The sequence below is a fragment of the Pararge aegeria genome, chromosome 14 (assembly GCF_905163445.1).
Source record: "Pararge aegeria chromosome 14, ilParAegt1.1, whole genome shotgun sequence".
NCBI lineage: Eukaryota > Metazoa > Arthropoda > Insecta > Lepidoptera > Nymphalidae > Pararge > Pararge aegeria.
In genome coordinates, this window is record NC_053193.1 from 14,721,825 (window position 1) to 14,740,861 (window position 19,037).

Genomic DNA, 19,037 nt, shown 5'->3' on the forward strand with positions numbered 1-19,037 from the left:
TAGTATATTTATTTATTTAAAAATAAAAAAATGACATTAATTTAAAGTGTGTCTTCAGGAAAGTTCACAAGGCACTGAAACAAATGAAGGCGTACCATCATGGCTGCCCGCTAGTTCTACGCAGGACCTGGTCAAATATCTCAACACATTACCGCCGCAAGTAAGTCAACCTCTTTTTTTTTTGTTATACTAGCTGTTGCCAGCAGCTTTGTCCGTTTCTTGGGCTTTTAATTACCCTCAGGGATAAAATGACACACAGAGCCATCTTCTATAGCTGTCCATTGCTGGACTAAAGGCCTCCGGGCAGATAGATTGGTGGTCGAAATTCATGGTAGTAGTAGCACAGGGCTCTGCTGCCGGTTCTCTGTTCACAAGAAGACTTTAAAAAAAAAATCAGATTTTTTTTTTTTTTTAAATTCAGTATTAGTTCATCGTCAACATCATCACTTCAACAGATTGACGTCTGCTGCTGTGTTTGTAGGGCGTTCCAAACCACACGATTCTGGGCCGCTTGTTTTAAGCGACTTATTTTATAGAAGCAGGCGTTATTTTGCGGAAATCCATTATATATTATGAAAATTAAGCTTAATTTATTATACTCCACGAAAAGCAGGAGAATCTGTATTGTGTAATTTAAAGGAGATGTTGACTTTACAATGAATAATTGTTAAGTGAAACAATTATTCATTGTAAAGTCAACATCTGAGGATGCTCCGATTTCACAGCGAAACCTGCGTAGCGGGTACATTGCTAAAGATCTAATTGGTGTGGATTATAAGGAGTGAAGAAATTATATCTTAAATAAATAATTATATATATAAATTACACCATACGGATACTCCTGCTTTTCGCGGAGTATAGAAAATTAAGCTTAATTTTCATAAAATTCAAGCGACTCGACAGCCCCGACTCGTTTGATGTTATCTTTCCACCTGGCAGGACCCCTACGGTCCTGCGTTTGTATTAGATAGTAAGTTTTTTTTTGTTTTTTTTGTGTATCATAATTTAAAACCCTTGTTATTGTTGTTGCAGCAAAATTTAGAAGTGATGCAAATGTTGTTACAGCAAACGCAAACATTACCCCTCCCCCTATCCTTACAACAGTTCCTGAAACACAATCCGGCGGAAGTTAAGAGGAGCGAAGTCGCCATTGATGTGGAAATGACCACCGATAACGACAAGAGTGATTTACTAATAGAGAGAAATACTGAAACTGTAATGGACGAAGGTAGGCTTTGTAATATTAATAATAAATTTTTCCTGGCTTCGGCCGAGGCTAACGATAAAGACGTGCCGCTAAGCGAATTAGCGTTCCGGTACGATGTCGCGTAGAAACCGATTAGTGGTATGGATCCATTATAACTGGTATAATCCTTAACAAGTTAGCCCACTACCATCTTAGACTGCATCTGCGAGATTGCAGTCAAACGCTATCTTGTAGTTGGAAAAACAAAAGAAAATCGTTCTCTCTTGGTCCGTCGATTATGACTATAAAAATTCCTACAATTATTACTATTGAAATTCCAGTGTAACAGAGACATTTATTTGTCCTTCAATTATTGCTATTGAAATGCCAGTGTAAGAGAGACATCAGCTGTTTATCCTACAATTATTACTATTGAAATGCCAGTGTAAGAGAGACATCTGTTTGTCCTATATTTAAATGCCAATGTAAGAGAGCCATCTGCTTGGTCCTACAATTATTACTATTGAAATTCCAGTGTAAAAGAGACATTTATTTGTCCTTCAATTATTACTATTAAAATGTCAGTGTAAGAGAGACATCTGTTTGTCCTACAATTATTACTATTGAAATGCCAGTGTAAGAGAGATATCTGTTTGTCCTACAATTATTACTATTAAAATTCCAATGTAAAAGAGACATTTAAGTGTCCTACAATTATTACTATTGAAATGCCAGTGTAAAAGAGACATCTGTTTGTCCTACAATTATTACTATTGAAATGCCAATGTAAGAGAGCCATCTGCTTGGTCCTACAATTGTTACTATTGAAATTCCAGTGTAAAAGAGACATTTATTTGTCCTTCAATTATTACTATTGAAATGCCAGTGTAAGAGAGACATCTGTTTATCCTACAATTATTACTATTGAAATTCCAGTGTAAGAGAGACATCTGTTTGTCCTTCAATTATTACTATGGAAATTCCAGTGTAAAAGAGACGTATATTAGTCTTTCATTATTACTATTGAAATACCAGTGTAAGAGAGACATCTGTTTGTCCTACAATTATTACTATTGAAATGCCAGTGTAAGAGAGACATCTGTTTGTCTTTCAATTATTACTATTGAAATGTGTAAGAGAGCCATCAAAGTCAAAATATCTTTATTCAAGTAGGCCCACAGGTGGCACTTTTGATGCGTACATGCGAATAATGAGATGATGGCGATAACCATATTCGTAAACATAAAAATAAAGCTACGAGGGTTCCAAACGCGTCCTGGTCTAAGAAGATGCCCACAACAAACTTAGCCGGGTGTTTTTTTTTGTTATCACCATCTCACATTGTTATTTAAAATTATTGGTCCGTCATCTCTTTGGTCCGTCGATTATTACTCTATAAATTCCAGTGTAAGAGTTCTGTTGGGTCTGTCAGTCATTATTATAAAAAAATAGGAAGTCTACTCTTGTACGGTTGAACTTTACTTAAATTTCTCTTCCAGATGGCAATACTACAATCCAAAAGAAGAAGAAGAAATATAAGAAAAAACCTAAAGCAGCCCGACCGAGGCCCGGGCAAGTTAACATAACAGTCGCGGCCGATGGCACGCCCATGTACTGCTGTCCCGAGTGTAACATGGCCTATATCGAAAAGGAACAACTCGAAATGCATCTCTCAGTTCACAAGATCGAGAGGCGGTTCATTTGCGGCATTTGTGGAGCTGGGTAAGTTACCATCACACTTTTTGAAGTGTAACATCTTTAGAATCGTTGTGATTTCGAACCGGATGCAACGGAAAAAACGACAGGTAAGATAAAGTAAATAAATAAAAATAAATATACTACGACAATACACACACATCGCCACCTAGCCCCAAAGTAAGCGTAGCTTGTGTTATGGGCACTGAGACAGCTGATGATTATTTTATTACAAATATAATACACATAAATACTTACAATATACAGATAAACACCCAAACATCGAAAAACATTCATGTTCATCACACAAACATTTTCCAGTTGTGGGAATCGAACCCACGACCTTAGACTCAGAAAGCAGGGTCGCTGCCCACTGCGCCACTCGGCCGTCAACTAAGAGCACACAAATACAAAAATGTGTAGGATTGAGCCGGCGGATTAGAATTACTGATTTTAAACTCGATTTAACGCAATGCTTCACGATCAAGAAAGAGACAGATTTATAGACGACACATGTATGGGACAGAGTGAGTAGGAAACCTTAAACATTTTTTTAACTATTCAAGTTACCGTGGAAACTAAATAATAAACCTTACATTTATCCTAATAGTTCTGATACTCTACATCCACCTCAATCTCTCGTAGGCTACTTTACAGAAGTTACACTTCTGCCGTGTGTAAATAAATTGCACAGGATTTTTTTTTATATATATTTATTTTTAATGTATTAATTACATTTTTTTTTTAAAGTATATAGACAAGAGCTTGACTGCAATCACACCTGATGGTAAATGATGATGCAGCCTAAGATGAAGCGCGCTTGCCTAGAAGATGCCTATTCACTCTTGATTTGAAGGTACCCAGATTATAGGTATCAGGGAAGACGGAAGATGGGAGGGCATTCCAGGCCTTTGCGGTGCGGATCAGAAAGGAAGAGGCAAAACGCTTCGTACGTGTTGATGGTATTTCAACCACGTAACGGTGCAGATTCTTACGGTGCCTCGCAGTTCGATGGTAGAAAGGAGATGGTTTGACCAAATCGAATAGCTCCTGAGCACACTCTCCGAAATGTATCTTGTAGAAAACAGCCAGACAAGCAACCTTGCGCCGGTGTTCAAGGCTTTGAAGTCTACTGACTACAAGGTCGTTGCCAATGAGTCTCCTAGCACGACGATCCACCGAATCCAAAGCATCGAGCTGGTACTTGGCAGAGCCATCCCATAAATGGCTGCAGTACTCCATGCACGACCGAACCTGAGCTTGGTACAGGGTTAGAAGCTGTTCTGGCGTGAAGTAGCGCTTAACTTTGCTGAGGATGCCAAGTTTTTTGCCAGCAGTTTTAGCTTTGGACTCGATGCATTGTCCAAAGTTTAGATTGGACGAAATGCTGATACCTAGGAGCTCAATACTATTTGTGATTGGCACAGATACATTTCGGAAAGTCGGAGTTAGGGGGAACGGACTCCGTTTGGCGGAAAACAAACACGCTTGGGTTTTGGAACCATTAAACTGTACCAGATTAGTGTCACCCCAATCGGACACCTCGCTTAAGGCCAGATTAACGCGTTCCACCAAGGCCTCTCTGAGCACAAGAGTTTCTTCTCCACTAGCTCGTGGACTGGACATGTATCTAACCGTCACAGTGCTGTCATCTGCATACCCAAAGATGCCGGGTTTTAAAAGATCATTTATATGCAGCAGGAAGAGCGTAGCGGAAAGAACCGATCCCTGAGGGACACCAGCGTTGATGGCCATTAGGTCAGACGAGGACCCATCGACGACAACCCGAAAAAATCGTCCACTCAAGAAATCAGCGATCCAGTTGCAAAAACTAATGGGTAACCCGTAGGCTGGAAGCTTGTGCAGAAGACTTTCATGCCAGACACGGTCAAAAGCTTTCGATACATCGAGTGAAACGGCGAGCGCTTCACCGTGCTTATCCATGGCTTCACCCCAGATGTGCGTGGCATACACTAAAAGATCCCCTGTTGACCGATTTCGTCGAAAACCGTACTGACGGTCTGACAGGAGTTCGTTGTTTTCTAGGTATGCCAGAAGTCTGTTATTAAGTACACGCTCCAGACTTTTACATAATAAAGAGGTGATAGCAATTGGTCTGTAGTTAGATGGGTCGGCACGGCTACCCTTTTTTGGAACAGGTTGCACGTTGGCAATCTTCCAAGCTTTCGGGACCTGAGTGGTATTAATTACATGTTTGTACAATATATGCTTGCATTGTCACAAGTGCAATGACTCGTGCATTTACTACGAGATGGGCCCGGCCTATATATAGCCTTAGTACCTTTTTGTAAATGCTATATTTTTAAATCACCCGGTAACCTGATGTTGCTTGGGAAAAAAATATCCATTTTGACATTGCAATCTATCATCATATCAACCAATTAACGGCCCTCTACAGGGCACTGGTCACCTCCCAACATGAGAAGGCCTTAGGGCCGTAGTCCGCCACGCTGGCCCAGTGCGGATTGGTGAACTCCACACACCTTTGAGAACATTATGGAGAACTCTCAGGCATTACGATTTGGTTTTATTACGATGTTTCCCTTCACCGTTGAAGCAAGTGATATTTTAATTAATTAAAACGCAGATAACTTAAAAAAGTTGGAGGTGCGTGCTGGGATTCGAGCTCGGCTCCCGGCAAACTGAAAAGGTGGCCTTTTTTAATGGAAAGGCATGTACAGAAGAAGAGGTGCTTAAGAGCATCAGTAATGGCCTCCATTACTGATGGCAGTCATTTCTTTCATATAAAAAAGATGTTTTTTTTAACAATTTTGACGGCCAATTGGCGCAGTTGGCGCAGTTGTGCTTTTTGAGTCCAAGGCCGGCCAAAATTTTCTGTGATGAACATTAATGTTTTTCAGCGTCTGGGTGTTTATGAATTAATGAATAAATAAACTTTTCTTGTACACCACATAGAAATACGGGGAAAATTATAAAAAAAAAACTATACACGAAGTATACAATTAGGCGGCCTTACCGATACATAGCGATCTCTTCCAGGCAACCAATGGCGTAAAACACTGCTCAAGACGAGATGTTGGTGGTGCATATTAATATGCCGATCTTGCTCCACTTTTTCAAAAATGGCATCCATTTTATCCGTACGACCGGACATCCAGAGCGAGGTGCAAAAAGACATCAAAATTTCCGGATTGAAGACGCTTAAACCAAATTTGTGCTACTCTCACAGACGCTGCACTAGATCCATAAACATGGCAAATTTTTTTCGCGGCTTCCTTTGCATTTTACCTTTTTTGTAGTAAAATTTTAAAATCGAATTTCTTCATTAGATTCACTCATCTTCACAGTACGAAAAACAAATAAAAATCACACATTTTCCTAGTTGGATTTTGGAATTAACCAAAGAGATTTTATTACAAGTTCATATATCCTACTATGCGAAAAGACTTTTTCCTCACCCTATTACATACTAATATTTTCCTAATCCTAAGGTTGCCTGGAAGAGATCGCTACTAAGCGATAAGGCCGCCCTTTGTATCCTACTTTTTAAGTTTATTTTTGTTGTGTCCATTGTTTTTTTTTTACTATTTGTGGTTTACAAATAAAGTGTATAAATAAATAAATAAAATAAAATAATATGATATGAAATACATTGTTTATCTGTATTTTATAAGTATTTCTGTATTTTATTTATAAATTTATTCATCAGTCATCTTAGTACCTATAACACAAGCTACGATTACTTTGGGGCTAGATGGCGATCTGTCGGTCTGTCGGTGTCGTAGTATATTTATATTATAATAAATTTATAAATAAAATACAGAAATACTTATAAAATACAGATAAACAATGTATTTCATATCATATTATTTTATTTTATTTATTTATTTATACACTTTATTTGTAAACCACAAATAGTAAAAAAAAAACAATGGACACAAAGTTTTTGTTTTTCATTTTTGTTTTACTTACATTATTATTATTTTTTCTTTTTTTTGTATAATAATTGCTTACTAGGTACTTACTCCTAAGCAACTGTGGTTAATGTTATCGTGTTATATGTATAACCAAGTTGTGGAAACTTTATTGGTCTATGTGATACAAAAATACGGCATTACTTTTATGTATAATTTTACTGTTTGTTTCCCTTGAAAAGCTAATAAAAAAAAAAAAAAAAATTCTTAACAATTATTCATTGTAAAGTCAACAATCTCCTGAGGATGCTCCGGTTTCGGAGCGAAACTAGCGTAGAGGTTACATTGCCGAAGATCTGTTTGGTGTGGAGCATAAGGATTGAAGAAATTATAAATTAGACCATACAGGTTCTCCTGCTTTTCGCGGAGTATAGCAAATTAAGCGTCCATGGAAAGCGTCCTAGAAAGTGCCACCAACCTGTCCTTCAGATTGGTGGAGATGTGCGTGTATTTACACCGGCAATCACGCCCTGTAGGCCGGAACATAGCAATGCTGCTTTTCGGCAGAAATAAGAACTTCCCTGGACGAGCTCTGACAAACAGCTCTACTATTCCGTCTCGTGTGTTGCAGATTGAAACGCAAGGAGCACTTAGAGCGGCACAAATTGGGCCACAATCCGGAGCGGCCGTACGTTTGCGGTGTTTGCGGCAAGGGGTTCAAGCGGCGGGAGCATCTCAATCTGCACGCAGTTATACATTCCGGCGTGAAGACAGAGATGTGCGGACAATGCGGGAAAGGTATATAATACTTACAAGTTACAACTCCTTACTAATATTATAAATGCAAAAGTGTGTTTTTGTTTTGGCCTTCCTTTCATCATCGAAACTTAAACCGATTGACGTCTACTGCTGGACATAGGTCTTTTGTAAAACATTCAAAAACCACGGTCCTGGGCCGCTTGTTGCCAGCTGCTCAAAGCGACTAGCTTGATGTCGTTTGCTCACATCTCAGACCACTGGTTGAAGGTGCTGGAAACCGGTCGAGTTCAGAGTCGCCATTCCAGCACCTTCAACCCCATAGTCCATCGGTTCTCCGAGCTATGTGCCCCGCCCATTGCCACTTAAGATTCGCGACTCGTTGAGCTATGTAGGTAACTCTAGTTCTTCTACGGACCTCTAAATTTATAATTTTATCAGGTAGACACTTAACATAACTCCATCGCCCGCTGAGTGACCATGTAAGCCCTCTTATGATATATTTCCTATATAAAAATCGGTTGTCTGTAAAGTCGCTTTACTGACGATAGTTGAACGTGACAACGTCATAAGAAAATACTGATGGAATGGTTGCATTTTTAAAAAGAAAATTTTAATTTTATTTGTTTGATAGATATTTTGTATGGATATAGAGGAGGAGGTTAATGCAAATCACAATTGAATTGATCAAGTAACATTTATTTGTACGCATAAATACAATTATGTAAATTTTTTTTTGCTATAAACAATTGACACCACATTCACTTTCGACTGCACTTCATACTTGACGAAAACATGTAAATGTATTATTGTATAGTAGCTGTCCACGCGGACGCATCGCTCACTCAAGTAGGTGAGAGACAGATGTCTTACGCTGCCAAACGCGGAGGCCGATTGTGCCTCTTTTCGTTTGCGCTCTCGCTTGCACTTCAAGCCTTAAATGGAACGCCTCCGATCGAGGTAACGCCGCATGAGTCTTTCTTTTTCGTGCGTGCAGCCGGCTCCATCGAATTATAAGACGTTGTCACGTCAAAAACATTACTTACACTAAAGTAGCAGTACATTCCAGTTGTTTTACGCAATTAAAAAAAGAATTTAAGTCGTCTAAGTATGTTTTCCATTACTAGGTTTCTACCGGAAAGACCACCTCCGCAAGCACACGAGGTCGCACGAATACAAAACTGCGCGCACGCACCACGAGGGAACAACGGACACGAAGACTGCGCAAACTGCCAACCCCACCAACAACAACGTGGCCACCAACATCACAGCCAATTCCAATACCATCCTGCCAGAGATTACGATACATGTGAGTTCATAGATGTCGTCTTCTACCAACGTCCAAACCTACCAATAAAAACATGGCGCCCAACAACACCGCCAGTTCCAATACTATCCGGCCGGAAATTAATATAAATGTGTGTTGATATCTGTCGTCTTGAAACAACGTCCAAAATAAATGTGGAGACCAACATCACCGCCAATTCCAATACCATCCTGCCCGAGAATACGATACACGTGAGTTCATAGTTGTCGTCTTACACCAACGTCCAAACCTACCATCACCGCGATTTTCAACAACATCCTACCCGCGATGACACGTGAGTTCGCACGTTTATAGTCATCTATTTATTATTATGTATTATCAACGTCAAAACCAACATTACCGCCAATTCAAATAATAGCCTGCCCGAGATGACTATACACAGAGAGTTTACAGCTGCCATCTTGCACCAACGTCCCACCCAACCAATAACAACGTGACGACCAACCTTTATTTATTTCATATAGTTCACTATTATGTAGGTACACCCTATCAAGGACCCTGTCAGGGCGTTGCAAACATAATTATTTATTTTTCTTTAATCATGGTTACATTAAAAGATTACAATATTATAATATTAAATAATTACATATTACACACATTACATGTTTTAAAGATGTTAAAAAAATGACAGTCAACTGCCAATACATATTTGAAAATTTAACGTACAATGTGAGATGGTGATTACAAAAAGAACGGCAAAGTTTGTTGTGGGCTTCTTCTTAGACCAGGGCGCGTTTGGAACCCTCGTAGCTTTAGTTTTAAGTTTACGATTGTAGTTATCGCCATCACTACTCACTGCTATGTACACATTTTGTATATAATCAATGCATTAAAAGTGTCACCTATGTGCATATTTGAATAAAGAAATATTTGACTTTGACTTTACACAAAATAGAATTATTAAATGAAATTAAAATTAAAATGTCAGTCAGAAGAAGGTGTGGTTGATAGGCACATGAGGATTTACACCTACGCCTCAATCGATGACACAGTCAGGTACTTTGTAGGACTTGTTCCTTTTTTCCCATGATAAGAAATAAATGAATTTTGAATTTTGAATTTGAATTTTTGAATACAATAATATTACCCAAAGAAAACCCAAAAGAACAGAACAGACAAACAGAAATGAACAGAAAAATAAAAAAATAAATAACTCTCACCGCAACATTACCACTTCGGGTTACTGTTAGTTATCGCCATGACAATACAATGTACGTATTTTAAAAGTGCCTATCTATGTGCCTATTTGAATAATTAAATATTTTACTTGACTTTTAATAGATGCATTCGAGTTAATAATGATAAAAGAACGAAGGGTTTTAATTGAATTGTTCAAGGTGCCAACAAGTTCGAACCTTCAAATGCCCGTCCAGATCAACATCCCCCAGCACGTGATGACCTCACTCGCCGCCGCGCAGGCTTCCGCGAGCACCGTACAGCACGATAACAACGATGCGCATGCGCAGCTAGACGCGCTACTTGCGCAACACACGTGACGTCACAGCCGGTGCGGGCTGCGCTCTCAGGTGCGTCACCCACACGACACAGCGTTCTCTGCACATTTTACCCTCTATTTTTTTTTGTATCAAGTAGGTCTTTACCCAAAGGGATCCTTGGGCGCATAATTTAAAAAAATATATATATATTATGACGAATATTTTTGTAATGTTTTTTCTGTATTCGTTAACCAAAGAATTGTAAAATGCTTTTTTTCTTCTGTGTACAATTAAATAATTCTTATACATTAAAACTGATTCGTATCTTTCTTTTAAAAATTCTTTGTCTTTTTCAGGATTACTTAATTATATTTAAAAATTATTGCTATTGAGTTGAAATAACTTATCTAATTAATTACTGCAGTGTTGCGTTCTTAATTATATACATATATATATATATATTATTCTATTTGTTTCAGATTTCCACAAACGCTCCAAAAACAAGAGAAATGCGAGTTATGCTAATTTCTTCTGCATAACAAATACCTGATTAAATTCACGTATTTGTTACTTAAATCTCCGTTATTGAAACATTCACCGGCGCTTGGAAAACAACCTTTAAACACTGGATAAATAATTAAGTTTTAATCATGGCTTTTTCAGAAATAAGTTATTCTTACGCGCGAATACTGCACACGAACTTATTGTTACCTAAGTACAATTAAAAGAGTGTTACGGAATTGAATAACAGTATCTCGCGGATTTTACGCAATAGGCTGATGCACGGTATTTTCTAACTATATATAGGCAGTATCTATGACCGGGTGCTGAGTCTTTCTGTGTATGAGAGTTTCAGTGAAACATATCAATGACCGAATTATTTACGCGCGATTTTTGATCGTCTCACTGGGCACGCGTGTAAATGTCATGCCGGTCAACCGCATAGTTTTCCGATCGCACTGTGCGTTTCAAGGGATCGCTTTAAACGGATGTTGCGATAGCGATTACCCGCTATGCGGTTAGCCGCATGTTAAACCGCATTCTGCGGGCATCCGGAGGGTTTTTGGAGTGCGTTTGACCGCATAGTGATAACGTACTGTATAGTATTGAGTCCGTACTTGCATGAAACTATATTTTCATTCGCGCAAAATTTAAAAATAAGCTCGAATCGCATGTTTGCCATTCGCGCGGAATTATTCCAAGGCTACAGAATTTGACATAATTTTTTAAAACACAGTCTACACGTTTTAGTGTAAAGTGCTGTTGGAAAATAGTGTACGGCACGGCGATTGGGAAAAATGATATTTTCGGTGCGTTAAGAGGGCACATGTAACAATGTGTTTAAAAAAATAAGCCCACCTATCCGCATTGGAGCGTTGTGGTGGGTTTAAACTGTAGCTCTCTGCGATAATAAAGGAGGCAGCTGAGGGCAATGTAAAGCTTTATAATAATGAAAATGTATTACATGTGTTGTCTCACTAAGAATTTTGTATATCAGTACCGTTTATATAAGTTTTTAAGTGAATGAATTTTATTACAATTAAACCCCAATGCCGGGTCGATAGTTGCCGATCTATTATGATCGTTACTATCTATTATTATAGAAACAGCACCATCTTGGAGTAAGCTAAATAAACATTTCATGGCTGTCAGCGTAGTTAGAATAATTCTGTTATTTCAAATGGACGTATAAACTTTATTATTTAATAGCACCATTTAACACAACTACTGGTACAGTAAGTTTTTTCCATACAAACTTTGATCATCCAATCTGCATAATTTACTCCGCGACCCACCGCGTCGCATCGCCCTCCCGCGCGTTTATTTAGTTTGCTTGTCTGCTGAAGTCGAACTTGATGTTAGATAGCATTTAATCTTTGGTTTTGATTGGGCTATCAATTATATAGATTTTTCAAATACGACTAATTGTCCCAGTGCTTAGCGCGTCAAAACAGACAAACTCTTTAGCTATTTTATGAATTAGGCTTTACATTTCATTTATTGGCTTTACATTTGTTCATTTAAAAACTTAATAACTCAGTAATGAGTACAGTCAGCTAATATAAATTCTGGCATCTAGCGATTAGGGTAGAGTTGGGTGGGGAGGATGGGTTTAATATAACTGCGATACCCTTACAGATTAGCCCTTTAGCATCTTAGACTGCATCATCACTTACCACCAGGTGAGAATGCAATCAAAAGCTAACTTGTAGAGGAATAATAAAAAAACTAATAAATCGCTCGCTCATAGTAAATTTGGGGGACGGAATATATTTTGATATTGTGCGTCGTCACTTGGTACCTACCACAGTCGTTTTTATTGGCTGGCTGTCTGGAAAAATACACATATCAGTATAAAAACTGTACAGCGATTAGTACGTATTTAGTATTAAGACTTATTAATAAGACGGAATCATGTTCTAATAATAGGGTATTACACACTATAATTTTATTTATTAATAATAGTAAAACTCTTTGATCATCATTTCAACCAAAATGGCCGTCAACTGCTGGACATAGGTCTTTTGTAGGTCCTGGGCCGCTTGCCTCCAGCGGCTCCCAGCGACTCGCCTGATGTCATCTGTCCACCTTGCTGGGGGCCGACCTACGCTGCGCTTACCGGTGCGGGGTCGCCATTCCAGCACCTTAAGACCCCAGAACTCTTTATTACACAAATTAATATAAAAAAACAACATTGGAAACAAAACTTATGAACTTTTCACTGGTAGTGCTATATATAATTTACTGTAACTTTCCTTTAATTGCGCGCTCGAAATGGCGCGATGGGCATGGTTTTTACACGCTTTTTATTAGCTTCACCTGTATGTTTGTATGTTTGTTTGTAACCGACTTCTTTGGGCGCGATTTTGACCCACTTTAAACGGCCAGATTTCGTTCAAACTTTGTAGACATATTCGAGGACCGATGACAATACACTAATCTGAGGAGATTATTTACCTTCATGTTACGTTGTTTACGCATGATATGGACTTTAGGCACTTCATAAAATACTTTAAATATCTTTGACCTCTTCAAACTTTAATGCATTTTACTTTTTTTACAATTCAGTCAATTTGATTTATTTTTTGTGATTCACTATAAATTTTCATTTTATTTTGTATCTGTTGAAAATAAATTAATATTTGGTTAAGAGTGTAATACCCTAATGTTACCAATAATAATAATATATTGAATATTTTAAACTTAACTGAATTAATATTTTTCTATAGATCTGCCAGTTTGTGTAACTATTTGTCACTTGTAATCTAACAATTTTTTTACATTTTTCTATTACTTTTTACGCAACGCTAAGTGCTGAATCAGCGTACGCGTGTCTTACGGAGTATAGTCACGATAAAGCGTTGTCCAAACAGACGCGAAGGCGGTGTGGTGTGGACACGATCTACAATCACACGCACACGCAACAGGCAATCGTTCGCACCCGCAAATACTGCAACCAATCCCGCTGCGTGTCTTAAACAATTGGATTTAATAATATTTTCATCTTCACAAAAATCGCTTCAATCGAGCTCGGCTCGTTTTCTATACCTACAACAGCAGGGCTAACACGGGCAGGAGACAATGATATCCCCCGATTATATCCCCTGACAGGGGATATGATGAACGTGTCCACCTGCTAGAGCACGGTAAAATAGGAGAAGTTTACCCCCGTTTATTACACATAGAGAATATATAGATAAAGCTGTGGGAGAAGATACATTTTTATCCTATCCCAGGGGAGATAATTCTATCCATGCTAGCCGTCAGGGCTAATGATAGACATAATTATCTCGTAGCGCGCTTCTTTGCCGCGGTGCATAAATCAGTATTGTATTAATACTTTTAACTCTTTGTTTCAGAATTTTAATCCTTAAATTTATAATGTGTATGTAAAATAAGATTTAATTTAAGAATTGTACTGATTTAAGGCAGCAGATGATAGTTTGTGTAAAAACTACATACGCTTACATTACCTGTCCACGCAAGGATACCGTATTGCTAATGTGACCAAACGCGCCCGTGACCGCTTCCGCCTTTGTTTTGGATACGCTCATTGTGATTATGTTAAAAGGAAGTGATAATAAAACGCATGCTTGTACCTGAACTCTAAACGGATGCATGCTATGGATTTATTATGATAATATTCAACATGCGATTAATAACTCTGTGTCACATTCAGCTTGCAGTTATGTTTTATACAATAAAAAAAAACTTCAAGGTCGCGCCGAAACTACTTTTAATAATCCGAGAAGTTTATACGGAAAACAGCTGTTGACCTTGAATACAATCAAACCAAGGAATTGTCCAAAAACAAATTGAAATTGCATATGTAAGCTGAATATGTCGCTGGAAGTACTCTATGTGCTAAAATTGGTACTGGAAATCAAGAAATGGATTATACGGTTTTGAAGTGACTGTATACTATAATATGAGTATTTTAATTTTATTTTTGTAAAAATAATTGTAAATAAAAGGAACAATATTTATAATAGGATTTTTTAAAGGCTTTCTTATCAGTATACCATCAATGGATTACATATTTTCCGGTACAAGTAGAATTTTTAAATAATTAAATTGATAATCATTGTATTTCCGCTTCCGATACGATTTCAGGGTTCCGTTGTCAAACGACGTATCCATATTTTATGTATGTGTAGTCACATCAGTCTGTCCGTCTATCTTTATATCAATACTTGTCAATCAGATTAAATTAAGTCACATTAAAGAAAAATAATATTGATTATATGAAAGAAAGAATAAATTATCACCTTAAAAATGAAATCACCTCTAAAATATAACTCATTTTCATAGATTAATCCAAAAGTCAATTTGATTATCGTTTTCGTATAATTCTCTAAAGTAAATTTATTAAAGTAGTATTTATAAGTCTGAAAAATTCTAAAGCATTATAAAGACTCAATTAACTCATAAGCCACTACTAGAATAATTTCAATTTCCTCCGGTGTGTACTACGTATACTTCTTTGTAGAAACTATTCGTATATAAGCGTAAATAAGGCAACCGATAATTTTTTTGTTTGGTTAAACTTGAGGTTTTCGTTACTATGTTTTTTGTTTGTATGACCACGGAACCCTTTTTATATTTTTTTTCACTCATTTCGAATGTAGTGGCTGCAACTTGAAAATGACAAAAAGTTGTGCACATCAACTTTAAATCGCACGATATTACGCGTCAGCTTTAATCGTACCTAGATGTTTAATTAATTTCGAATTATATTTTTGTACTTAGCTTTATGTGTTAGGCGGTCAATACACGATCGGGAGAAACGCTGCGACCCTTTTGGTGTAATTTTTCTTCTTAAATAGTTATAATTCACGATAACATATTTCTAATAAAACATGCAAAGCAAAATATAATAATTTTGCATATTTATGCCCGTTAATTATAGGTAAGCCATAATCAATGATTGATGATCTCTCCAAACATAAATATTGGCTATTAATTATGAATGCCCACAAAGCTTTCATATGTTAATTGTTCTTATCAAATATTTTACATGTTTATATTAAAATGTAACAATTTGAAAAATGCAGGATGAAGATTGTATTTGTTTTCTTTGATTTCCAAAAGCATTAATGATCATTTACTACGAGTAAAATATTTACATCACAAATATAGCTATATAAAATATAGTAAAGTTATTTTACAGAGATCACGAGATTCGATTCGATATTGGTTTTTTAGTTTCCCACCAACTCGACGGGGACTATTCGTTGCGCGTTTCACACCTCAAGCACCCCTTATTATCAAAAAACATAAAACTCACAATTTCAACGGTTTGCTTAGACGCTAGTTCGTGTTGAGTTGACGCAGTCTACGAAAGCCAATAAAATATCTATCGCTGCGGTTCGCTCTCTAGTGTAGACGACCTCTTAGATGTTTGACTCCAGACTTTAAGCCGAAAAATAGGGTCTAAGTATAAAATTTTTACATAATTATTATAAGTAAATAGGTTAAAAATTATGATTTAGATTAAATGTGTAAAGCATAAACAAAATTCAATTGTGGAGTTCGAAGTGATAAAAAAATTAAAAAACACACAACTAGGTGAATTAGTCTTTAACACCTTTAACATTTATGTACTCCTTTCATCACTGTAAATATATTTCGAGAATGAACATTCATTAAGTTATCATCCTTTTGATTGACGTGAATATCCCTATTGAATTGAGGTGCTCTTAAAGTTTTGTATTCGGAACGTTTTTTTACTAGGTATTTTGTAAAGTTTTAGTATTTAAGTCAAGATAGACGCTAATACCAGTAACTAACGAGCACAGGTTAAAGGTTAACGGACTGGCAATAAACGTTGTGTAAAGGTGGCAGCATACTTTAAAGAGGATTTTAATTAGAACCATACACACGACGACACTTTGTTGCGGGTGCTAAGAGACTAAAAATGGAGAAAATACTACGATGTGCACTTTTCGTTTTGTCATAAACTTTACAATAAGTTTTCACATTAAAAATCGAAAAGTTTTAACTTAAGAATTAAATCATCGGCTGATTTAATTCTTACGTTTAGCTTAGCTTTTTATGAACGTTATTTATTCTGCATTCTACGATTTGGTGGTACCACCAACACTACTACCGTCACAAACAAAATTCAATTGTGTCCTCAGCCAGAGCGGAAACGACCTCAAAACATAGCATTAACGTCCATTTTTGTCCAACTTAACATCTTATCTCGAGGGTCTATTGTCTGTCTTTTATCTTTTACTCTGTGTTCAAGACCTAAAAGTCCACTAGAGGCGGCCGTACAGAAATGGTGATAGACGAACGTTGCAATTGAATCTGCTATTTTGAAGAGGCGAATACAAATAACGAATTACATAAAACTGAGTAAACTATATTTGTCTATAGTTCCCACACGTTTTAACCGAAAACATATTATTTATGCTCGCTTTAAAATAACAGATTAAATCGTTGATTGTTGGATTTAATAAAAAAATCGCAATTTGTCTAACAAGTTTCGCCTAAGGCCGTTTCGTTTTGCATATGTCAGTTTAGATTTTATAAGTATTGTAGTTTTATATTTAACAGTGCTTTAAGTATAAGTTTTTAAGTAAACAAAACTCGTCGACGATAGTTTCTGATGGCTGAAAAGGGCTAGAACTAGAGTTGTAAAGCATGTAAGTAGGTAGGTTGTCAATGGACTTAAATTTATTCCATGGACTTAAAATTTGACATGTTTTAACCTTTTCTTATGTATGAGCACAGGGTAAACACCATTAAACTCAGTGTGAGTAGTAAAAATTAACATAAATTCCTGGTACGAGTATGTTTGTTTAAACACTTCAACTCGAATCAAAGCACTGTACAATTAAAAAGTTCGAATTTTTCTCGTAATTAGAGATAAAAGTTAACCAAGTTAGATCGTTATTTTTATACATTTTTTTACTGTGTAGTATTCAAGTATTTTAATCTGTAAAGCTTTATACTAAGTAAATAGACAATTCAAGCTCCATTGATGAGTTACGATGTATTTTTTTTTTGTATGCAAACGTATTTGTAAACGATGAGATTAAAAAAATAAAGTCGCTGATTTCTTACTTTTTGTTTCATTATTTCTACAGAAGGGCAGTGCCGAATAACCACGGAGCAAGAGTAGCAATTGCTACAAGCCCTGCGCCCCGCGCGTAAGAGGGCCGCGCATATTTAATACCACTCATCTCTGCCTGACTGACCGACTGACTGACTGACTGACTGACAGACACGCACACAGACATCGCCTATAGTAATTTACTACACTAGGTATTAATTAACCACAAAATTGTTACCTATAAATAGAAAATACGTATTGTTTTTATACGTATTTAACTTTTATACTTATTTAGTATTGAATTGTATTTTGACTACTTTAAACTTAAGAACTATAGCAAACATCAAGAGCTATTTTAAAGAATTAGCGGGCCCGCGCTTGCTTAATCAGGCACTGCAGACGGAGGTGTTTTATATACCTATAAACCTGGTAGTTAGTGGAAATCCATCGCCTCTAAACTTTGCACTCCGCGGGCATGCAAGGAACACAGGACAGAAATAAGTACAGTATTTCCCCGGACAATCTCCCGTCACAAGCAGTTCTACTACTACAGCAACAACCTTAGCAAAGTATAGAAGCTAAGCTAGGCTCTGATTCCCACTATTCACAATATAAGCTGACCACGAAATGTATTTTTTTGTCGGACATGTTGACATCAGGCCATGCTAGAATGTTCCAATCAATTTAACGCACTGACCTCTGGTAATAACCACAATAACACCGGACTGGCTGTCAATATACAAATTTCAGCTTAAATATTGTTCCCATTCGCAGCGCCACATGTGACATACGATTTTCTCTGAAACTAATAAAATTTACTCTAATTTTAGTTAGCGACAAAATGACGTCAAGTAATTTAATGCAAAAATAAATTGAGGCGGTCGATTCCTGCCAATAACTTCCAAGGATACAAAATTTAATTACTGAAAACCCTATAGTGTTTTCAGTAATTAAAAAGTAATAGCGCCAGAGATAATCGTTTGTCACATTTGGTGCTTCGAATTGAGACAAAATTTAATCATTTGTATAATAACATCATAACCATCGTAGCTAGCTATTATTTTACGTGGTAGACTGAGTTCGTAAGTTGCCATTATTTTAGTTGAAACATCTATCCTCACAAACTTTCGCATTTATAATATTAGTAGGATGGTACGCATGCATTGGATCGTTGTCCCAT

The 19,037-nt window shown here is 36.9% G+C and overlaps 1 protein-coding gene across 5 annotated transcripts in view; it reads left to right on the forward strand.

Annotated features, from left to right (window-relative positions):
• The window catches only part of LOC120629146 (zinc finger protein with KRAB and SCAN domains 5-like), a 28,324-nt gene extending 17,328 nt beyond the window's left edge, over positions 1-10,996 (forward strand). For 2 of the 5 annotated variants that reach the window (XM_039897941.1, XM_039897942.1), the window contains 7 exons: positions 59-160; positions 1,033-1,228; positions 2,686-2,908; positions 7,409-7,575; positions 8,661-8,842; positions 10,198-10,386; positions 10,776-10,996. In XM_039897941.1, the coding sequence (XP_039753875.1) occupies positions 59-160; positions 1,033-1,228; positions 2,686-2,908; positions 7,409-7,575; positions 8,661-8,842; positions 10,198-10,356 (1,029 nt within the window). In that variant the 3' untranslated portion in view covers positions 10,357-10,386; positions 10,776-10,996. Of the gene's footprint in view, positions 1-58; positions 161-1,032; positions 1,229-2,685; positions 2,909-7,408; positions 7,576-8,660; positions 8,843-10,197; positions 10,387-10,775 lie in introns of those variants that run through there. The other 3 variants (XM_039897943.1, XM_039897945.1, XM_039897944.1) reach the window with 2 other exon arrangements.
• The last annotated feature ends 8,041 nt before the right edge of the window (positions 10,997-19,037 follow it).